The sequence below is a fragment of the Crinia signifera genome, chromosome 4, assembly GCF_055691185.1.
Source record: "Crinia signifera chromosome 4, ASM5569118v1, whole genome shotgun sequence".
NCBI classification, from domain to species: domain Eukaryota; kingdom Metazoa; phylum Chordata; class Amphibia; order Anura; family Myobatrachidae; genus Crinia; species Crinia signifera.
Window position 1 is genome coordinate 265,810,951 of NC_139220.1, and position 25,162 is coordinate 265,836,112.

The window sequence follows — 25,162 nt, forward strand, 5'->3', positions numbered from 1 at the left end:
GCCGGAGGCTTTGAAGTTGTAATGAAATAGATAACCATAATAAATGTATTTTTTTATCACCTACATTGCTCTAATAAAACTTAATCACTTTTATATAAAAATGTATATGAAAACGGATAATTACAGTATATAATCTACTACCTGAACACCAAACAGATCTAGCGCCTGTAATAAAGCACTGAATAGTAAACAATAAATGTAAAAAAAAATATTTTGGCAACCAAAGGCTTTAAAAGCTGTTTTTGCTATAAAAAGTTTTCAGTAATAGTTCTAGAATTTCCCATAATATTATTTGGATCGCTACTTTTGACATTTTTGGGAGAGTTTGCAAAAAATCTTCGTTCTGCATTCGCAAATTTTATTTTTAGTACTGTACTAAATGTTAACTCTATTTATAATTTACCAAAACAGAAAAAAAGACACCATGCAAATATATTGCTCCTTATACAGACCTTATTATATTTTCCTAACTCTGCAATTTCAGCAAAAAATAGAGGTGATATCCTAGTTTAAAGCGTGTCAACCCATTTTGCAAACACACAGGGTGAATGTGAGCTAATGGGATTATCGTCAAAATAAATGTATTCCAAATACGCTGATAAAGTCGGAATGATCAAACAAAACCGTCAGAACCCTTATTTTAATAAGTGGAAATAGTTCCACAACATATGTATTGTATTTTTCAACGATATTAACAAGCTGCAAAATGACATAACTATAGTTACATCTGAGGCATCAGATATCACTGTTCATGCTGCGCTCTTGGGTAGATGAAAAAATCCAGACAGATGCACTATATAAAAGTGTAAATTACATTTAATGTGCCACCACATTCTCTCTCTATGGAACCACCACTTTCATTAAAGTTAGACTTAAACCTAGAACATAACCCCTTATAACTTCCTGGACTGTTTGCCTAGCAGAGAAATAGCAGAATGCAACATGTACAGTATGTCTCAGTAATACTTTACTCAATTTATAGGGAGTGGTGGCTCTAGAGGGGTGCTGCAGCACAGTTCTAAATTCAAATAGGGGAACCACACCCACTGCCAATGCCAGTTTCGAATTGTATTTATTGTGGTACCCCTAGTAGAATTTTGAACTGTTCTGCTTCCCCAAATCTGTAGCCGCCACTGGAATGGAGGTACTGTAAGTAGCAGTACAACCAATGTTTCTGGGGAATGAGGGGGCTCTTTCACATCCCACCCTTCTCCTGTGAAGTAGTGTATCAGGAGTGATGAAAATATCTGTCATTATAAACTGATTTAAGATGTATTGTTTATGACAGATGTATTTCTCAAAGGCCAAAGTCTGGTTATATGAGACCAAACCAGACAGACATGTGTTTTTCATTGGTAAATATGTCAACAGTAGAGTCTTTCCTTCTTAATCCTGGGAAAATACTGGTCACCTTGTATCTTAAATCTATATAATCTATATAACAGTGCCCCCTAGTGTAGGAAAGTACTATGAAAATTTACAGTATGTATAATTTGAGGTTATTCTCCCTAATCTCAACCAGGGGCGGATTGGCCCACCGGGAAACCGGGCCATTTCCCGGTGGGCCGGTCCATAAGAGACCAAAACCGGCCGCTCTCCTTCCTGGCTGGGCTGCGGACTGCCCGACCGCGGCCGCAGCGTCCTGCCCAAAACAAAAATGGCCGCGGCCGGGTATAGATTTGACAGCTTTCAAGATGGCCGCGGGAGAGCTGTTGCGCATGCGCGACAACACTCAGCTCCTCCCGCGGCTCTAGTGTGGCCGGTGTGCTCAAGTAGTAATCCCTTCCCTAGCAGAGCAGGCAGCGCAGGACGGAGTTTTGACATGTCTGGGCAGAGGATACGCTGCAGGGAGGCTGTAGATGCGCTCTCCCTGCTCTCTACCCTGCTACTGTGCGCTGCTGCGTACTCTGCCATTGCGCCGGTCATACTACCTGACAGGCAGCAGCACTGGCAGACTGAAGCCCCTCCGTCCAGCAGCTCATGTCCTGTCCCTCCCTCCCAGCAGCACAGTCACAGCCTGGGGTTTCTGTGCACAGTGCACGCTCAGCCTGTATCTCCATCCGCACAGGCTGGCAGTGGCATTGCAATAATCCCCTAACTATGTTCTTCTGATCTGTTCCTACTTCTCTTATACGTGAAGGCTCTGAAGGCACTCTTCCGCTGCACTCCGTTACTAAGCCCTCCCCCGTCTACATGCTGATGCACGGAGCTGGAGTCCTGGACAATGTCAACACTGAAAGGTTAACCCTTCATACCCTGGTTTTCTACAGTGAGGTGTGTAAGTGTGTTTCCAATTTTCTTTTTTAACCAGAGCCACACATTATAGCATACTTTCCCCCTCCCTGCTCATGCTGCACATTAAGCTGGTATCTGTTCACCCATACCCTCCCCCCCTCCATATCTCCCCCCCTCTCACCCCCCAATCTCCCACCCGGGGCTGCCTGTCACCCCCTAACTGTGGCTGCTTGACTCCTGAGCAGAGCCGGCTCTAGCCACTCAGCGCTCTCCCTGCGCTGATATTCTGAGTCTGCATCTGCTGGTTGCCGCACCTGGGCAGCGGCACTGGCAGCACAAAGCGTAGTAACAATGCTGCCTCTATCTCTGTGGCTAGCACGTGTGATTGTTCGTGGGGCAGAATCAGGGCTGCCAAGAAAAATCCTGGGCCCCGGTACATCAACTTCCAGGGGCCCCCATGGGGGTGACACGGCATGTTAAGGGCGTGTTTAGCACATGAGAAGAACCCACTCCCAGGCAGGGCTGCCAAGAAAAATCCTGGGCCCCGGTACATCAACTTCCAGGGGCCCCCATGGGGGTGACACGGCATGTTAAGGGCGTGTTTAGCACATGAGAAGAACCCACTCCCAGGAGCATGGCAGCATAAATATACACACAAAAAGACATTCACTTACCCATATAAATACCTCCACTGTAGACCCATCTCTCCATCCCCGCCGGGCGCCCGGCTTCCGGTAGGAAGTCAGGGCACACTCACGTGCGTTCCACTTATCCTGCTCCAGGATAAGTGGGAAGTAAGGTGCCGAGCACTTTTGGGAGGATGGATCCGGGCGCCCAGCGGTGACTACAGTGGGGGTATTTATATGGGAAAGTGAATGTCTTTTTGTGTGTATATTTATGCTTTGGAGAAGACCGTTCAGAGTTAAGGAGCCCATAGACGCTCCGTTCTTCTGCCGTCCGTTTAGAACTATGCGATGCGCACTCCCGCGCATCACATAGTACAGTACAAAAGTACAGTACAAAAAGTATGAACCTTTTTTCTACCGAGGGCCATTTGGAAAATTTGAAAACCCTTCGGGGGCCATATAAAAATTATCAATTATCGGCATATACGCGTGGGCATTATACACAGGGCAGCGGCATATACATGTGGGCATTATACACAGGGCAGCGGCATATACATGTGGGCATTATACACACTGGCAGTGGCATATACATGTGGGCATTATACACAGGGCAGCGGCATATACATGTGGGCATTATACACAGGGCAGCGGCATATACATGTGGGCATTATACACACTGGCAGCGACATATACATGTGGGCATTATACACAGGGTAGCGGCATATACATGTGGGCATTATACACAGGGCAGCGGCATATACATGTGGGCAATATACACACTGGCAGCGGCATATACATGTGGGAATTATACACACTGGCAGCGGCATATACATGTGGGCATTATACACACGGGCATCAGCATATACATGTGGGCATTTTACACAGGGCAGCGGCATATACATGTGGGCATTATACACAGGGCAGCGGCATATACATGTGGGCATTATACACAGGGCAGCGGCATATACATGTGGGCATTATACACAGGGCAGCGGCATATACATGTGGGCATTATACACACAGGCAGCGACATATACACACGGACAGCGACATATACATGTGGGCAGACACACCATAAAAAGTGACAATGTGGAGGAAGGGGGGGGGGGGGGGGTGTCACCCCCAAACAGGTTAATGTGATTATGTCTGATTACGATAATCAGACATAATCACATTAACCTGTTTGGGGGTGAATCCAGGGGTAAATGACAACCCCTGGATCTGTCAGTCACAGGGGAAGGGAGGGTGAGAAAAGCAGCATTTACCTTTACAAGTTTACACTGATTTAGCTGCGGCAGCACAGCGTGATGGCTGCTGCTGCTGCGGCTGCTGTACTCTGACCTCCGATGCTCCCGCCCATGCAGTGCAATGCATGGCGGGCACATCCCAAACCTCGCGAGTCCCCCTCCCTACCGCCCGCATCAAGCCCGCAAATCACTGCCGGCGACACACCTCCACAGCCACTGTGATTGGCCGGTGCGTCTTATGCACATCTCCCCGGCTATATTACCGATTAATCAGCCGCCCGCCTATATTACTGATGTATCAGCCACCCGCCCGCCTATATTACATACCAGCCGCCGGGGATGGCTGCTGCCGCCAGGGAGATGTGCAGAAGACGCGCCCACCAATCACAGTGGCTGTGGAGGTGATGCGCCAGCAGTGATTGGCGGGCGCGTCTTATGTACATCTCCCTGGCGGCAGCAGCAGCAGCCATCCCCGGCGGCTGGTATGTAATATAGGCGGGCGGGCGGCTGATACTTCAGTAATATAGGCGGGCGGGCGGCTGATTAATCGGTAATATAGCCGGGTGGGTGGCTGTTTAAAAAGTAATATAGGTGGGCGGGCCGGACATACTGGGTGCGGGGGCCGTATCCGGCCCGTGGGCCGGTGGTTCCCCACCCCTGATCTATAGAGATAGATAGATAGATAGATCTATAGATAGATAGATCTATAGATAGATAGATCTATAGAGATAGATAGAAAGATAGATATAGATAGATAGATCTATAGAGATAGATAGATAGATAGATAGATAGATAGATAGATAGATAGATAGATATGGAGAATAATTAAGTATTAAGAGGCAGGGCAGAAAAATATGTACTTACAGGGCATGACTCGGAGGCAGCCAGTTTCAGGAGCTCCTCTGGCTCCAGCCTGCACTTCATCTTCCCCTGTCACATGCCGCGCGTCCTTGCACGTGACCTGACCTTCTGACCTTCCCCTCTCGCGTCTCAAGAGCTGTGCTCTGCAGCAGACTCAGTTTCTCTGCAGACGCTCCGCAGCTGGATGCCGGCCTCTGTCACTGTCTGCAGACTGCAGATCTGCACACAGTGAGAGTGACACAGGCTGCCGCTGCTGACCCGCACCCCCGCTAAACCGCTGCCTTTAAAAAAGTTTTTTTTTTTTTTTTAAAGTGTGTCTTTGTGTCCCCTGGCCCGGGCCCCCCTGATAGGCCCGGGCCCAGGTAAAATGTACCCTCCCCCCCTCCCTCTCGGCGGCCCTGGGCAGAATATATATATATATATATATATATATATATATATATTGGGTTATGGGTAAAAACCAGAACCAGGCAGGACCTTAGAACGCCATTAATCAATTTCTGTAATTCCGGAGTTTGTAATGTCCGGTCCGGGGGTGTCCTGTCCTGCATGTGACACCTGTCACCAGGGAGAGGAGGAAAGAGAGAATAAAGCCTTCCTGTATGGTCCGGACCAGACACTACAAGCTCCAGAATGCAGAGTTTGATGTCCGGTCCAGCGCTCTGGGGTCTTGTCCGGCTCCGATTTTTACTTTATATGTTGTCCTACATTTATTTTGTGTGGTTTTACTTAAGCCTGTTAAATTGCTTTTAAAATTATATTAAATATATAGCCCTAGCTGGTGGTAAAAATAAGCTCCCTGTCCCTAAGCATTATGTCACTATACGACATACATTACCGTCCTTAAAGTACCGCATGATAGATCATGTGCCAGCCAATATGAGAGGGGGTAATCGTGGTCTCAAACTATTACAGTGCAAGACGCGATGGAGTCACCGTTTGGAGACTATTTCCCCCAAAGGTTTGAATGAGAATCGCTGGCATGACTCAGAAATAATTTATCCTTTTAGGTAATTCATGTCTGATAATCTCCTATAGCACCCATATGAGTGGGGACAGCATGTGCATTGGTATACATAATGTGATTGTGTCATATTGGACACGGATATTTACATATTTATATGGTAGTTTGATAGCGCTACTAATTAGAGGTGACAATTAAGCTGGTTTTAGATGTTTTTTGCTTATGGCAATTGTTTTGATTGTTGTATAGTTGTTATGGTGATGGTGGCACGCAGCGTCAGATGCCGTGATGCTGAATGATGACGTCAGTCCTCATGCGCCCTGGGGATCCGGGACGCAGATGGCGGCGTCTCAACACGGGTGTATAAAGGTATGTCTATTTGCTAGTGTTCTTGTTGCCTGATAAAAATTTCATGATAAAGACATTGAAACATTGCTTGACCAAACCTGTGTACAGCCGCACCTCTATCCAGAACTGTCTATGATTACCCTGGGAGGGCACCCGCAGCTATAGATGAGTAGATCTAGGAGTGCCGGTCCCAAGCCTGTATATATATATATATATATATATATATATATATATATATATATATATATATATATATATAAACCAGGATTTTGGACAAGGCACCCACCATCTATTGATTATATATATCTATATATATATATATCTATATATATATCCATGTATTCGGCGGCACTCGGTAAATAACACGCATGGACAGATGCCGATAGACGCCAAAGTTTCAATACTTTATTGTATTTTCGTCAGGGCAGCAATACAAATGTACAAACTCACCATTCTTGTAGTGCTCCCCTTCACCAAACCTCCTCCCGGCGCCAGAAACGGGCCTCCGGGGAGCACTACAAGAATGGTGAGTTTGTACATTTGTATTGCTGCCCTGACGAAAATACAATAAAGTATTGAAACTTTGGCGTCTATCGGCGTCTGTCCATGCGTGTTATTTGCCGAGTGCCGCCGGAATATATGGATATGTGGGGTGTGCTACTACTATAGAGGACACTACATGGAGGGCACCGGACCAGCCTAACTCTAACTATACACCCTCACAGCATATTACTTCTCCCCTCCCACTACTCCAGACGGTCTCCTGCTTCCCACACTACTACTCCCAGCCTGTCCCCTTATCCGCACTTCCTCTACCTGCCTGCTTCCTGCTCACCAATACCACTTTCAGCCTGTGCCCTTATCTGCACTGCCACTACTCCAGCCTGCCCCCTGCTTTCCTCCAGGCCTTACCATACAGCACCCTGGCACATAGCCGCCATCCAATCTAGCCCCGGCCTCCAAAATATACCCCCCCTTCCTAGATATACAGTATCCCTGCCCCAGCCCCAGGGAAATACACTACTGAACATACCCTTGCCCTCAGGTACATATACGGTCCATGCAACCCCACAGCCTTCTATAAACAGTACTGCCAACCTAGTGACATATACTTACCACCCCATTTTTTGCTATTTTTGAGCCCAATGTGTTTTTATTTTGTTCCTGTGGGTGTGTGTTTTCCCCTTTTGTGGCCACCAATGTGTATTGATTTCTGTATGTTTGTTACCTGTTGGGGATCAAGTTTTTTTCCTGTGGGATCAATGCTTTTTATTTATTTCTTTGGGGGCCAATGTAATGGTGATCGTACAGAGCTTCTGAGGCGCAAGCACCAACAAGTGTATTATAAATGTGTTATGCTTTCCTTGGCGTTACAGTATGGGCATTTTATTGGAGTAATACAGTATGGGTGAGTTTCTGAATATGGTTGCTTACAGAGAAGCTGATTTGCTCGCTTTGGAGGCCATACTGAGACGGATGATCTGCGCCTAGGATAGGGCTGGTGAAAGTTTCAATAATGCATCCGACGATGGCAGTGTAACAGCATAAAGTTGCATATACAACTGCATCTAAAAATACAAGAAAGGCCGCAATTGCATGCAACTCTGGATCAGATTCTATTAGTAGGGATGCTCCCTCTCTTGACAGACTCCACCCCCTTTGCAGACCCCGCCTCCAGGGCTGCTTCCATAAATTTCCCGGGCTGGTTTGACCTCCCAATCCGCCCCTGATCTCAACCCCAAATTAATGAGAAGGACAATACCCATTCAGCTCTTGATGCCCCTGCCATTGTGTGCTGGTAACTGGAGCATCCAAAGGTATGCCGCATAGACACTGTGGTGGCTGCAAAGTGATGTTTTAGGCACAGTGCTAGCCACATGCATAAACTGTAGGGAAGCAACAGTGCTACCCATAGAGCACTGTGTTCTGTACAGAGCAACCACTTGCACACTGCTAGTAATGACCCTGCTGAGCGCGTGTCTATGCCATCATCTAATTCCCACAATGCAATGCAGATTTGACTGCTACAATGGAGTTTCCTATTGTGATACTACAGGAGACAACACTTCTAGAAAGTACTAGATAAATGGTAGCTAGAACCGATTGGTTGATTCAGATTCATTTATTGTCATTGCCCCATGACAGGACATCAAAATTAAGTTTTAACATCTGTCCGTAATCCAGTATACATCAACAAACACAATACATAAAAACTATTACAGTACATAAAAAAAACCTGTTACAATAATCACTGACCAGGATTTAATGCTAAAACAGCTGAAGGAAAATAACTATTCCTCAATCTGCTAGTCCTGTTTCTAAAACATCTAAAATGCTTGCCGGATGGTAAAAGTGTAAATAAACCCTGCGCTGGATGCGTCAGATCCCTTACAATATTATGTGCACGGCGCATAAAGCGTTTCCGCTGGATAGCTTCCACTGATGGAAGTTTGCTCCCTACAATGCACTCTGCCGTTTCAACTACTCTCTGCAGCATCTTACGCTCCTGTATTGTACAATTCCCATACCAAACTGTAACACAGTTGGTAAGGATACTCTCTATCATACAGCAGTAAAAATTCATCAATATAATTGATGACAAACAATGTCTTATTAGCACCCTTTTAAAAAACAGGCTTTGATGGGCCTTTTTCACTAAACCCTTGGTGTTAACTGACCAAGCAAGGTCCTCTGAAATGTAGGTACCTAAAAACTTCAAACTCAGGACCCTTTCTACCTCCATCCCATTTATCTGGATAGGAACAACCTGCTTGCTTTTCTTCTTCCTGAAGTCAACAATGATCTCCTTTGTTTTACTAATATTAAGTAACAGATTATTGTCACCACACCAAGCAGCAAGAGATCGTATCTCCTCCCTATAAGCTGTTTCATCATTATTGCTAATGAGACCTATTAGTGTCGTGTCATCCACAAACGTAATAATAGTATTGGATGGATGAACTGGTTTGCAATCACAAGTAAAAACAGAATACAGAAAAGGACTTAGCACACAGCCCTGCGGCACCAGTGTATTTAGTATAATGGCTGTAGAACTATTGGATCTTGATCTAACAACCTGCGGTCTGTTAGTCAAAAAATCTGCAATCCAGTTGCACATAAAACTATTAATTCCCAGCTCAGATAGTTTGATAACCAACCTAGCCGGAATCACCGTATTGAATGCTGAACTAAAGTCCACAAACAATAATCTAGCATATGTATTGTTTTTGGCTAAATGAGACAACACCGAATGTAGCAACAAGGAGATAGCATCCTCCGTGCTCCTATTCTTACGGTACGCAAACTGATATGTATCCAACAAGGGGGAAAGACTGTCCTTCAAATGCGCCAAGACCAGCAGCTCAAAAGTTTTCATAATTATCGGCGTAAGTGCCACAGGACGTTAGTCATTCAACCCCTTTGGGCTAGTTATCTAAGGCAATGGGATCATAGCAGTACTCTTAAGGCATGATGGCACAGTTGACACAGACAACTCCCCCAACTAACCCTTTTAGAAGGTGAAGTAGACCTACCCATTTCTGTGAAAAGAAATAAAAAACAAATTGTGAAGGAGATGAAATTGTCAACATAGTGTACAGGTTAGCACAGGTTAGAGGGCATTTCATACATAAAATACATATTTTCCTTACACAGCAGTAGTAAGCATTTTCAGTATCATTAAATAGCAACAGTAAACCTGACCTACCAGTTAGGAGAGGATACAGAGATGTGTATAAAAAGCAGACTATAATATTTGCTGAATAATTAACTTTTTGTGTAAACAGCAAAAACAAGTTTAGAACATTTACAGCCTGGTGTAATCTATGACTCGCTGAATTAATTGCATCTACTTTGCTTAAAGGGATAATATACCCTATTTAAGCTATAAGGAAAAGTTCTTTCCACTTCATGTATCTAGAACACTGAATAAAACATATGCACATACATTATTCTGCACAAAGACCCCTAATCCTCTGCATATTTGCATTAACTAATGAGTGAAAGGTGCAGTTCCATTCCAGTTCCTTTCTTGTGACTAACTAAAGTATTAGCTACAGTATGTGTACAAAAAAAGTCTGTACCGCTATAGGGCCTAATTCATTTTTCTGAGTAAAGCAAGAAAGCAAACAGCTGGGCAAAAACATGTGGCACTGCATAGGCATACGCACGGGGGGGGGGGGGGGGGGGGGTCTGGTTACCCAGAAAACCCCCTCCTCTTGGCAAGTGTCTTAAATTATGGCAACAATAGCACTGGTATATGATATGATCAATACAGCTGCTCCCATATCATGCAGTGTAAGGGACAAACAGAGCTGCTGCACATTCCTAGTGTAACAGCGTCTTCTACCACATTTATTGTATGTGTGGATCTGAGCCCTCAAACATCACAGTGGGCCAGAGAGCAGCTGCAGGAGGAGAGACAGGAGCCTAACCATGAAGTGGGAGATTGTGAGCTTAGAAAATGCAGTATTGGTTCTACTATGTTTGTGTATTTATTTGTTTGTATATTTATTTATTATATGTTTAACCTTTTCCTGTCCACTTTAAATGTGTGAGACAGCCTATACTATAGACCATCTATACTGTTAATATTAATACTTTAATTTTGTATTCTCTCTCTCTCTCTCTCTCTCTTTATATATATATATATATATATATATATATTGTATAAAAAGACCATTTTTCAGGGTACAACTCCCTCCGAATCCCATACTTAGCGCAATGCTACAAATGGAAACCCCCTCTAAAAATCCTGCGTTTGCCACTGCACTGTAGATGTAACATGTGCAGAGAGATTTAAGGGTACCTTTTCAAATGCTTCTAAAAATAAATCGAGGTGATTTTGCCCAAAGCAACCAATCAGATTATGTCTATAGTTTTCTAGGATGCAATAGAAAAATGATAGAATCTGATTGGTTGCTATGGGTAGAGGCTTTAGTAAATTTTCACCTTAGCGTTTGATGGTTCATATTATGGCCCTTATTCAGATCTGATCGCAGTACAAATTTGTTCTTAAAATGGGCAAAACCATGTGCACTGCAGGCGGGGCAGATGTAACATGTATAGAGAGAGTTAGATTTGTTTGAGTTATTTTGTTGCTGTGCAGGGTAAATACTGGCTGCTTTATTTTTACAATGCAATTTAGATTTCAGTTTCAACACACCCCACCCAAATGTAACTCTCTCTGCACATCTTAAATCTGCCCCACCTGCAGTGCACATGGTTTTGCCCATTTTGAGAACAAATCTGTACTGCGATCAGATCTGAAAAAGGGCCTATCTCTGTGCTGCGTAAATACTGACTGTTTTTTCACATAACCCATAAATACGGAACAACTTGATTTTTACACTGCAATTTGCATTTCATTTTTAACATACCTCAACCAAATCTAGATCTCACTCTGCGTGTGCAATTTGGTTTTGCCTGGTTGCTTGCTTTATAGTTTTACTTTAATCAGACCCACAATGCACTGCCCCCAATGCAAAGGAAACCTGAGCAATTCTGTACATTTAAAATATTTGTTAAATGTTGCAGAATGACATGTATAAGATAATAAACTAAAGTCCTATGGTGATATACTGTAACCCCCCCTCTACACTATGCAGAGGCTGTATACAGTAACCGTAAGCTTTTCTTACAGGACAGAAGATGCTTGGTGTCTTTACTATACTCTAGAATCGGGCTGCTTAATAGACACAGAGACAGATGCTCTAAGCTGCAAAAGTGATACAATGGAGAATGAAAAACAATCAGCCAATCAGCTCCTACCTGTCATGTCACAAACTGTGTTTGAAGAATGTCAGACTGTTTTATCACTTTCAAAGCTTAGTGCATCTGGCCCACAATCTGCTCACCATACTGTACATACAGTAAAAGATTTGAAGTAGACTTGAAGAAACTCTTGATCACCACACTGTGCAAAAGTCTGTCATTTTCTTTTGAAAATGTGTTGACTTGAGCAGCCCCATGTCCCTGGTGAAAGCTATCAACCCCCCACCCCCCCTGTTTAAGCCCCCCTCCGGTTTTAACTTAGACCCTATGTTCATTGGGGGCACAGGAGAACAATGTCACAGTAGACTAACCTTGTCGCACAGTTTTGAAATTGAAAGTCTGAAAGCCTCCTGTCAGGGCAGACGAATCAATAACATCCACACCATACTCGCTCTGGCTCCGTCTGTACAACGTAATCCCTACCACCAGCACTGCCACAGCAATGACGGCAGCTCCCAGGCCTGAGTACAGGGCAATGTCACTAGCACTCTCAGCGCCTGCAGAGAAATGAAAGAAATAGGGGACAAAAAACAAAAACAAAGGAGATTATGTACTGCAAATTGTTCAACAAAATCCACAGAGCTGACAGTGGCAAAATGTCTATGATGAACTATTTCTATTTCCTAAGCCAAGAGTTTATTTTTGAGAAATTCTGGGGGGAAAAATTGAAACTAAGTAAATTTTGTTTATATGCCATCTTCTGGTTCAGTTACCCAGCAGGTCGCAAGGGGCCCATAAAGATACCCTGGCCATAAAGATACCCTGGCCACCCAAACTTTTCCCAAATGAGAAACTACCACTCGACCTCATAAAATCACATGCACTTGCCCACACTTCCAAAGTCCATTTGATGTTCTTTGATAGGATAAAAAAATGTTTGGACACACAAAATGGTCTCATCCGCTGTATGTGGGCTGTTGGTTTACTTTACATGTGACACAGGTGTTATGCCTACTTCCAAAAGACCTGTATATCCTGTTATATTTGTATGCACTATCGATGTTCACACAGTGAGCAGTTATTGGTAAACTACGCACACGCCAAGGTACTCTATCAATGTCGGCTGCAATCTGCTGCAAAAATATAGTGCAATGGATTGTTTGAGCTAGTAGGGCCCCAAACAGTTATCTTGTTTAGGACTCCATGAGGTCTAAATCTGCATGAAACATAAATAATTTAAATTGGTCCTGAAACACCAACCCAGGGCACCTCTACAAGCAGGGTCAGCACCACCACTAGCCAGCTTTAGGCATTTGCCTGGGTGCGCCTGCCACTGGAGGGCAGTACTTGGGAGCAGGTGGAGCCAGGTGAGCCCCGCAGTAGAGCGGGTGAGCGGTGGGGATTGTCTAAAATCCCCCTGCACTCATAGAGCAACTCGACGGGAGCAGTGGATCCCTCCCCCCTGTAGCGACGACCACAGCTCCCCCCTGTGGAGGTGGCCTTATCCCTCTCCCTTGTGGCTGCAGCCACCACATCCCAGAATCCCCCCCCCCCATGCTGAGCGGGTGAGCAGTGAGGCGCCCCCCCCATCTGGAACGATGCGTTGCCTCGCACCGGCCCTGCCTTCAAGTGCCCTGAGGTACCCAGTTTGGGAACCACCTAGCTATTCATTAAACATTAACTAAAAAAGTTAAAAATGCACAATTCGCCCCTAGTTTACTAGATTTACACAGCTGGAGATCGTTCACAGTCCAATAAAAAACACTGTTTCAGCTAAAGTATAATACATTGTAAGCAATGAAAACTAAACACACCAACATAAGAGAGCCTGTTTGTCTTAGATAACTTGGCATAAGTACATCGGCAAATATTAAACCTATTCTACTGAAAATACCAGATTTCTCTCACCCATTTAACAGGGACGGTTCCATGTTTTGCTTCAGTGAAAATGTTACAAAACATTTAGTTAATTTATACTGTATTAACCGAATGTGAAAGTTTCTATTAAACGTGATTATACTTGCTGAACGCACCTGAAGATAATTTAACGTGTGCACAAGCATCAAATGAAAGATTCTGTTTAGTACATTAGAAAACATAATTGATTAAAATGAACTCATTTACAGTATCCACTTGTATTTGATGAGCGTAGAATCTGCTACAGTATGTGGATAACCTGTTAGCACAGCACTAAAACACAATGTATTGAATAAATAGTGGTGGCAGCAATGCATTGCAAAGGTATTACAACATGTAACATTCATATTACTTATTCAAGTGTATGTTTTAAAATAAAATACTTAAAAACTGAAACATGCTATCTCCTAACATAAATGAAAAACAATGTTGCTTTCAATATTGTACAAGCTTAGCGTGAAGATCTATGCTCAGTGTTCGAGAACGTATTCTGTACAGCTAAAATCTTCATGCTCTGTTGAACAAACTAATGTTACAATTACATATGGGAAGAGTTGACTTTTCTAGTGTAACATGGAATTATGAAGATTGCCAGGAGATGCAAATGTCTACACAAAAGCATTATGAATGAAACATTGACAAGAGAGGGGCTATGACAACCCAAACAAAGCCTGTCTGAGCTCGATCTCAGACTAGTCGGCACATTGGCCCTTATTCTGGTTCACTCGCAAATTCCTTCTCAAATGGACAAAACCCTGTGCACTGCAGATGGGGGGAGGGGGGGGTTTTGTTTCTGTGCAGGGAAAATACTGACTGCTTTACTTTTACACTGCAATGTAAACCCCACTAGCTGTATGTGGGCAGGATGGGAACAAGTGCTGCTGGAAAGCTTGGGCCTTATTCTAGTTCACTCTTTCTGACAAAATCCTTCTTAGATGGACAAAACCATGTGCACAGCAGGTGGGACCGATGTAACATGTGCAGAGAGAGTTACATTTGGGTGAGTTATTTTGTTTCTGTGCAGGATAAATACTGGCTGCTTTATTTTTACACTGCAATATAGATCTCACTTTGATGTAAAACCCCACCCAAATCTAATTCTCTCTGCACAAGTAACATCTGCCCCACCTGCAGTGCACATGGTTTTGTCCATCTAAGAAGAATTTTGTCAGAAAGAGTGAACTAGAATAAGGCCCCTTGTGTGTTGCTTGTAGAGGGGTCTGGCAGGTTCTAAGTTCTAAGTATCCAGTTTGCTGTTCCTGGCCTGTTCTTCTGTAAATGTCATAATATCACATGTGCTGGGTGTCCGGGGTGGTCCATGGCACAGACATTGGACCTGCTACAGCACTGTCCACTCATCAATATTATACCACTTATCATCAGAATCTGCAAGTATTTGCTACCAATTAAGAGCAAATATAAACCTGTCCAATTTCCTTCTGTCTTGTAGTATTATCTACAATTACCATTCATGTAGCAGAGGTGGTTTAAGAGAGCCCATTGGGTGGCTTACATGTACAAAAAGAACTATTGTGTATCATAACATGAATAAGGGGCACTACTGAGTGACATATTGTGAATAAGGGCAATACTCTGTGGTGAAAAAAAATCAGGGGCACTACATCTGGTGTAATGTGAATATGATTGTGTTACTGTGTGGAGTCATTTGAATTGGAGGCACTATTGTGGGACCATGCTGCCTTCCTTGTACAACATTGTCCCTTTATAAAGTGTGGGAGGTGGGGCAAAAATATATTGGTCTGGGCTCTGCCTCATGGGGTGGGGAGTCAGTGGCAGGGGAAATGAGTTTCCCCATCTCTCCAGGTCCATTTTAAGCCCTGGTCCTGGTGATTTCCATGTATAAGTATGCAGGGTTTGCAGTGTGTATTGTACCGCATGCCCTGCATCCATTATAAATAAATACGCACATGTTACTCTATGTAGTAGCTCATTCTTTTTCCTTCTCGGAACAAACAGTTAAACCAGTTGTATCCCAAGGCTTTATGGTTTGTCTCACAGTCCAATAGAAAACTAATCTTGTGCTCAGATTGAAGGTGATTCTGAGGGAGCACGCCCTAGGTTTAGCTGGCTTGTAATTGGTCATCTTACTCATGCCCACAAGTGCTATACAGCTCTATTAACTTGACATTTAGGTAGTACTGCAACTTTAAACATTTTATTATCCTCCTATAGTTCCTTTGCTACTTACACTGAATACAAAATAGGGATGAGACAATAGATGTTCTCACAGTTTTGAGGATGCCACCTGTCACTCTACCTTTCATGTGATTAATGATCAAACACTTATGTCATGTTTGAAAGATAGCAATATGGCTTAACAATGAAAGATCCTCTTAACACTTACCTTTACAGTATCCTATATTCAGTGGAGACATCTTGTTGGTTGAAATAATATTCCAAAGAATTTTGCAAATTCATTATGAACCAGAACCAAAGTTTCAATAGGCCTGATACAGAGGTGCAAAATCTTAAATGCTGTTCCTGGCAAATGGCGTATTTATAATGTGTGAAAAGTGTCCGGTTCTCACAGGAGCCCTTGGTCCAGGGGGCCCCACACTGCACACTCTGCACCCATTTATTGAATACTTACCCCTGCGGAGTCCAATGTTGGCAGCAGCTCTGCTAAAATCACAGGTAAATGGTGCTGCAGCTATTTTCACAGTGTTTTGCACATTCTTAATAGGAAAATAGCTGTGAAAATGTCCGCCACTCCATTATCCTGGAGACCAGTGCATGCGCAATGGACTCATTGCGAGGGTACCCTAGTGACCCTAGTGCTCAGAGTTCCAATGTGCTGATGACTAGAGAGGAGAAGGCACAAACAAGAGACCTCCTGGTCTCTTAAGATGACAGGCCTGCACAGTGGGCCTGTGAAAATATGCTAATGATTCAGCCACTGTCTTCTGTACAGAGATGCCCATTACTGGAGTCACCACCTTTGCTTATGTACAAAAGACACAACACTGGGAAGATCAGTTGCACCATTGAGGTTCAGAGCATCCCTATGGTGTCTCAAAATGTCCTTCCACTTGCAAGAGAATTTGCAGTGACTGACTAGTACACACCTCAAAAATTGTAGCAACTTGGCTGCATCCCCACCCCCAAACGGTCACTACCTGTAATTTGCTATACAAATAATTCCTTTACTGCATCAACCGGCAGTAATACATTTCCAAGTGTGCGTAATATGGCTGTGATGCACATGCAGTGTCCAAAAATGCATCCACTGTGTCCTACATTGGCATTGTGTTCACTTCTGAGTGAGGGGTGAGTACAGATTACCTATGCCTGAGCCTCTGTACACAAACACCCGCCCCCACTCCAGCAATGCCCCTCAGTTTTTGCGACAATGATAAACATGGTTGGGTACCATAGATAAGTTCTGCACAGGAAGGTTTGGCATCGACCCCACATACAAACATCCAAATTTTCCCAAGCAGGACTTGGCATTGCTTCACAGGATGACACACCCGCGATTCACGCCTCCAGTTAGCCGTGACTTTGGGGGCAGCTGGCGGTGCCTCTGTCTCCTGTGAATAGATGCTGCTCTGTTAAGCAGGGCAGCAAGTGACAGGGAGTCTTCCAGCTAGTGCCTCCCTCCCACAGGACACAGAACTGTCCCACGAAAATCCGGACAGTTGGGAGTTATGTCCCCAGCATCCAGGACATTGGGTAGAGCCTGTGAGAGCTTACATTCTATATAGAGGGAGAAAGAAAATGTGTAGTGTGATTGTTATACAAGGCTTATCCAGTTTATTAACATTGTATTGACAACAAATAAACAATTTCTGTGTTTTGCATTGTAGTGTTAAGCTGTGTACACCTATAAAGTTTTATCTGTCCAATCTGTCTGGTAGGAACAAAAATCTGGTAGTATATGGGAGAAAATGACACTGGAATACTGGAAAACAGATGACCATTCAGACAAATTTGATAGATCTGTTTGATTTCACAAATCAATATCCAGAAAACAGTTAGTATTGTACATTTTCCAGTGTTAGGGAGCAGATGGACGATTTAATTTTTTGCTCCCATACAGTACATTTCCAGATTTTTGTTCCCACCAGACAGATTGGACACAAAAATCTGTAGGTGTGTAGCCAGCTTTTCAAAAGCCAGGGTCGACCAAATATTTAGTCTCCCCAAGGAAGACCAGATCACTCAATGAAATGCTTTAACCCCTTGGGTGGTATGCTCGGATATTTTCTGGGTTTAGCTGCACTGCCGCATACCACAGGCATACCACTAATGTGGAATAGGTGCGTGCCAGTGGTGTCCAGGTGTGCACCACTGCCGTACCACCTCTAGAGCACACCCTCCCGTCACTCCCCCCAACCCACCCATCACCTTTGCTCCGGCGATTGTAAGCCGGAGCTCCTCCAGCCGCCAGCCACCATGCAGTTTACAGCAGTGAAGTAGGTGGAAGGCTCGGGGTGGCTCGGGGGGACTCGGGAGAGTTCAGGCGCCTGAGTCCTCCCGAGCCACCACGAACATCCCCGAGCCTGCCGCCTGAGTTCACTGCTGTAACTAGCGGCTGGCGGCTGGGGCAGCGGCGGCAGGGGATCACAAGCGCCGGAGAGGTTAGGTGGGGCTGGAGGGGGGGGGGGGGGGGCTCCTACGATCTGTGGTGGGTTTTGCTGGGGCAGGACAAACCTGCCCTCGTAGGTTTGTCCTTCCCCAGCAAAACCTACCACTCAAGGGGTTAATTAGAGACCCTGTAGTGCAGCTGATTGATGCAGTTCATTGAAAATAATTTTTAATCTCCTTATAATGTTACCGTAGTAATGTAGAGCATGACTAGATAAAACAGCCTGCAACCTATACTGTACTGTATAAAGACATAACCTGTATTTAAATAAAAGCAGAATGAAAGCAAATGACCCTCCAAACAGTATACAATGCAGGAAAGCAAATATGAATGTGCTTCAAATGACAAAAAAAGTTAATCATAAAGAATTGTACTCCTCCCACGCACACTCCACTATTGTATGCAGATGATCAAAGTGTGGAAGCAGAACAATAAAAGTCAATTTATATTAATTACATCTAGGTTGAAGCTGGTCATAAAACAGCAATTTTATAAAACTTTTTTTTTATGATTTAAATAACACTTGGCCACAAACGTGAGATCAAGCATTGTTCTGGTCTAATTGATGCACTGTGTGAACACAGTGGTTCATGAGAAAAATGCTTAGAAGTTGCTCAATACATGCTGCCATACTATTAAATACTCAGTGCCTGATAAACCAATAGGCTTAAATTAGTCTGAGTTGTCCATTTCAAGTGTAAATGAGTTCCGCCACCTCTTAAATCCTGGGTGGATCTGTTTGGTGTACCTACCGCGCATGCACTTTTTTTTGTGTGTGTGTCATGTGTAGTAGCTTCTTAAAGACGCCACTGCCTGTAACAACTGCTACCTCATGCCTTTCTTCTGGCCTTTCCTGTGTCTCCCCTGATATGCCACATTTTCTGTCCTACCAAGTTCTGTGACAAAAGAAAACAGAGTGAAGCATATGCGCTTCCACTAAACTTAATTAGTGCAACTGCGAGGAGAGCAATGGACCTTGAAATGGCTGGTTACATCGGCGGAGAGTTTTAGTGCATCCCACCCAGTGGGGTAGATATATGAAACAGTGATAAGGAAGAAGTGAGTTAGAAGAGACGTGGCCCATGGCAACCAATCAGCACTGAAGTAACTTCTATAATTTGCATAATATAAAATTATACAGAGCAGCCCATTGGTTGCCATTGGCAACTTCTGCATCATCTTACTTCTCTTCCCTTATCACTGCTTCATACAACTGCCCCTGTGGTCTTAACAATGAAGTTTGAGATGTACTGCCTTTAAACATACTAAAAATAAAAAACCCTCTATAATACATGACCTTAAAGTCCACTGAGCTCACTGTAATAGTCTAAACAACATGTCAAATTTAGTGGGTTCCAGGGACGTACAGTGAGGTGAATGGAGTCCCTGGCAAGTACCAGAGCCAGATTTGCACACAATTTACGAGCCATGAGGTACATGTGGGCATTATACACAAATGCAGCAGTACTGTATATACTGCTGGAGAGTTGCTGAGTTTTGATAAGAGATGTACAGAAAAGGTAGCCAGGTGAGGCACTGCCTCGCCTGCCATAGACTTTTTACTCCAGAGTTTTGGCTACAAATATTAATAGAATAATAAAAATAATTTTTTTTATTTGTATTCTTTGTATTTTTGACATACTTTATAAACTCAAAAGTATGCATATACGCTAGTATGACAGGAAAGGCATTGACTCACCTGCCTCACCCCACTCCACTGCTGGGTTCTATTCATATTAATTGATTAGATAATTCCCTGTATTCCAACACGTTCATTTTTTGTTAAGTGTACGCATTAACTCTATCTAAAATTCATTGCTATCCATTGTTGATAGATTTCTCTTTTGTTGTTAAACTAATTGTGTGGAGATTTATTTTGTTCAAATGTGGTATTAGATTAATCGTGATAGGATAAGCTTTTGTTTTCCTTTTACTAGAATAATGATGTGTTTCTCTAGTTCTTTGTAGCACACAATTTAGATTGTCTTTCCAGTAGTGAGGAAATATTCTTTATGGTTTTTTTACCCAGTTTAGAAGCTATAGTCATTTTCTGAAAATATTATGGGACTGTAGGGGGAAAAAAATGTGTAAACAACTCTGTGTGTGTGTGTTTGTGTCAAAAACACAGTGGGGTGTATTCAATGCCGTGGGTGAGCGGTGACAGCGAGCAGGGCTTCCTGCTCGCTGTCACCGCTCTCCCAGTAAGTATTCAACTCACCCCCCTCATACGCCAATTCCCCCTCGCTCTGTCTTTTGAGCCGCGGGTCTCGATGTTTGGGGGAATCCTCGCCGTCACGGGACGGCGAGGATTACCCAAGAACATTTAATAGGGAGAGCGGCCGGCAAGGAGGTTAAACAGCCAGGATCGCTGGTTTTCTGCTATCCTCGCTATTTAACCCCCTCGCCGGCCGCTCGCAGTGGCATTGAATACTACCCAGTAAGAATTATAATTTATCATACCTTCAACAAGTGATAAAGTATCAGCCAGCCAATCAGTTGCTGTCGTGTTACAGGCTTGGTTACATGTTATTGTTATGTTACAGTCAATTAATTAATAATTAGCTGTGGTATAAGAAATAATAACCCAGGGCCTGAATCAGACACTGTATGTACGTTACCTCAATGTTAATGCCATACTTTTACTCTTTTTACACCGCCTTGTACATGGGGGGATGTACTAAGAAGTTAAAGGGGGGAGCAGCGAGCCAGTGGTTGCCCATGGCAACAAATCAGCATTGAAATAACATTTACAATTTGCTCAGCCGCCACTTGGAGATGTGATCATCTCTATGAGCCGACTGTTAACTTGCTGTGAAAAGGTCCCTGGTCGCATCAAGCTGGTTTACCCATTCACAGCGCACCACAACCTGGTTGAACTCGTATTTAACCCAGCTCTCTACCTGGGTTGAAATGAAGAGTTGTTCGACTGTTATTTCAACTGGATCCTTCCAGACTGAATCAAAACCGTTCATGTGCAACAACCTGGGTTATTGCTGACAGGGATAGAACTGACTTTCTTTTTTATCCTCTCCAGGAGAAGCGTCATGCCCACCATGATGATAATTTGCATCGTAGCCCAGCTCCTCTATACAGACCTGCAATTTGCTGCATTTTTGCCTATCCTGGCTCTCTTCTGGGGGATGTGGAGGACTACCCGTAAAATTGTAAATATTGTCAAAGTAGATAAATATGGGTAATAATTTACATTTCTGTTGGTTTGAGGTCTGTCCATCAGATCTCAGGCAGATCCCAGTGCAGATCACTTTATGTGCAGATCTCGTTCTACAACATTGCTCACTGTGTCCTGGATGCTGTTTAAGGGCAGGGGTGAATGATGGGAAGCGTTTGACAAAACAAGGGCATGTCAGCCCCATTGTAGGCATGTTGACCCAGGGTTTGTGTTTTCTGATGCAGATATACTGGACTCTGAGCATGATTACACCAGTTATTCTGAAGTCTGATGGTCACACAGGTGAAACGATGCTGCATCCTTGAATGCAGCAGCCGACTACAGCAGCCGGAAGTGGGTGTCTTTTAACTCAAGATGCCTCCTGCAGCTTTTGCATATTTTTGCACTGCCCCTGCGTAAAAAGGCGAATAGAGTCCACCTCTTATTCCGCCCCACAGTGCATGCATGCAGATGTACAGAAACTCATAGTGACCAGTAATAAGTTATTGCTTCATCACAGTAAGTCAGATATCACAAAGGCAAATGTACCATTGGTTGTTATGGATTACTACACCTTACAGTGTATTGTATCAGTAATTTCATATCAAATTATCATAGTTCATAACATAATCGATCTGCCTTTCAACAATCAATTTAAGCCAAGCCTTATACCAGTGTTCCCAAAGACAATCTTCTTGGAACCTAGGAGGTGGCGGTTTTTAACTAGGGGCTATAGCACTGCCCACCGTCACCTGACCCCCCCCCCCCCAGGTAAGTGTTGTATTCCTGTAGGAAGCCAGTACCAGTCTTGTTGTGCAGCTCAATATGGCTGCACCCCATAAAGGCTGTTGGTATGCGCATGCGTTGTACTGTCAGTGAAACTACACATGTGCAGGTCCCAGCACCTGTCACCTGCATTGTAAAGGAGCACAGATGGTTAAACCAAAATGACTGGGCTTCCACTTAGGTCACCTATGAATTAAAATCGATATCCTTGCATCCTAGACTTTTTGGGCACACTGAAGACTGCCCAGACTCTGGAGGCAGACAGCATCTCCAGGGATGCTGTCCACCTGACCAGCCCCCCCCCCCCCCAACCCCCACCCCTCGAGTGAGGAACCAGGTTCCCTGTGAGGCCCGATCCTCTGAATAAGTCCCCACCCCCTTTCCGAGCACCCATGGGCCATGCCACGAGGATGACAGTGCACTTCGGGTGTCACCACAACGGGTGACTTCTCTGATCTTAAGGGCTCTGTTTGGTAATCACTGCCATATTCTGATGTGATAAGCCCACCCTAATTCCAGCTAAAAAACACACCCTTAAAAGATTCTAAAAACATGGCTGACCTGATTAAAAATAAAATTACTGGGAGAATGCTAATGTTATGTACAGTATGCTATGTTAAAATAATATTCAGTAATGTACAAGTATTTGACAAGCAATAATATCTGAATAAATCTTCCATGCACTGGAGTGTCCCAGTCTCGCTCTGATTTTTTTTTTCTTTTTAGAATAAGATATGTCATTATGATTTCCCTTTAATCTTGAAGCAATTATATTTTCTAAGGAGGTGGTGATGAAATAGGTGAGGAAGAAACGACGGGCTAATTAAATAGCATTGGATAATGTAACATAAAATGGTGGATAGAGAGAGTAGGACATTTTATAAAATCGTTCTTACTGTATATGTGTTGAACTAAACAAAGATTTATTATTTTAAAATGGTTAAAGTCCTACCTAAGAAAAAAACAGAAACAGTCTGCCAAAATACCTAAAAATATACATCGGCGGAATGGCATGCCGGAAAACACCGGGACAGATTCCGGTGGACCGGCCCACTTGCCGCTAAAGCCGGACGCTCTACCTATTTGTTATTCGCTGTTACCGCAATCTCAGTAGTCCGCGGCCAGCAGCCGCTTGCCAGTAAAGAGAATGGCCGCGGTAGGGCTGCTGAGCATGTGCAGCAGTGTGCAGCTCCTCCTGTGGCCCTTTGCGGTGTGAATCACGCGTTGCGCTTGAATTCAGGCTGGTGGTGGTGCCTGTCTGGCTGTGTCTCCCCCGTGCTCCTTTTCCCAGAGCCTGGCTCTGCTGTCCTCCACTGCCAGGTCCAGGCTTTCCTCCCAGCCACTGCTTAGAAAGTCTTTCACAGACGCAACCCTGTCCCCCCCTGGCCTAGTAATTAAATTGCAATAAATGCAATGTATGCAGTAGCAGACAAGCTTTGCTGATTATATATATATATAATCTATTTGGGGGAGATGCTATTATTATTGTTTTTGGGGTACAGTATATATATTCCCCCATCCTTGATTCATTGGTGGACAGTGAAGGGGCCAGCTTCAGGGGTGCATGCAACCACGCACCTTCGCACTCACCTGTTTTGCCGTTGCCGTCCGCCTGTACAGCGTCCTGTGTCTGGAATCATGGTGGGTTACACAGCTTCCTGCATGTCTGCCCACTTGTCCCTACTCCCCTCTGCATGTCTGCCTGCTCGTACCCCCCATAGGTCTGCCCATTTGTCCAGATTCCCCCCTGCATGTCTACCTGCTCGTCACTCTGCTTTCCTTGTCCTCCGCTTGACTGAACAATCTCCCTGTCCATGTCTGCCTGCTCGTTCCCTGCTTGACTGACCACTCCCCCCCCCAATATCTGCCTTCTCATCCCATGCTCCACCGATTGACTTCCCGTTCATTCCCCCCCATGTCTGCTTGCTTGTGTCCCTCCCCACAATGTTGCCCATTTGTGTCTACCAGCACAGAAATTCTGATAGAGACTCAGGAGTTAGAGGTAATGTGCATAGGCAAATCTAGGGGGTGGTCCGGGGGTGCACAGGACCACCCATTAGCCCATTTTGTAGCTGAGGGATGGGGCTTTCCAACAAGCCCAGCCCCGTGTCACTAGCCCCCTGGGAACCGGAGATACTGCCAGGCAAAGCTGGAACGTTTTCCCTATAGGATAACATGGGACCCGCTAATTCCGACCCCCACCCAGTTCATCGGCTGCCAGTTCCCCCTTCGGCATCACTGAAGCTCGAGGTTGATCTCAGTCGAACCCAAATTCGCTGGGCCTTCAATCTGATACCAGGCTGGATCCATATGGGTTAATTGGTTCCAGGGATATTGAGGTTAAACCGTTTTTTTTTTTTTTTAATTTCTTAAATGTAATTTCATGACTGTTTATGTTCTTAGAGGGCAGATTTCTCAGGAACCAAACAGCCCAGTTTCACGGGACCAAAATCATTCAAAGCCATCTCAAAAGTTCTTCAATATGATACTGGTCTCATGTAAATGGGTCAGTTGGTTCCGAAGATATAGATGGTTGGTTAAAGGGGGGTAGGGAGAGGGGAGTGGTTGTCTCTCCCCCTCACACCAGAAAATGCAGGGACTAGGCTGGTGTATAAGGGGTCATCCTGGGAATGTCCCTGCATGATCCTGGGACCATATTCCCGGGTAAATCCCTGCATTTTCTGTTGT

At 44.3% G+C, this 25,162-nt stretch overlaps 1 protein-coding gene and 1 long non-coding RNA gene across 4 annotated transcripts in view; one reads left to right on the forward strand and one right to left on the reverse strand.

Annotated features, from left to right (window-relative positions):
• Nucleotides 1-25,162, reverse strand: part of UNC5D (unc-5 netrin receptor D) — a 525,831-nt gene that overhangs the window by 103,982 nt on the left and 396,687 nt on the right. For both annotated transcript variants that reach the window (XM_083184486.1, XM_083184487.1), the window contains one exon: nucleotides 12,365-12,550. In XM_083184486.1, coding sequence (XP_083040612.1) covers nucleotides 12,365-12,550 — 186 coding nt within the window. The remainder of the gene's footprint in view (nucleotides 1-12,364; nucleotides 12,551-25,162) is intronic.
• LOC146075347 (uncharacterized) lies at nucleotides 1,811-22,769 on the forward strand. 2 transcript variants are annotated; one of them, XR_014473560.1, is made up of 3 exons: nucleotides 1,811-2,278; nucleotides 6,183-6,302; nucleotides 21,554-22,769. It is a non-coding gene; the product is annotated as an uncharacterized LOC146075347 (long non-coding RNA). The 2 variants fall into 2 exon arrangements; XR_014473559.1 differs by having other exon boundaries at nucleotides 1,811-2,274.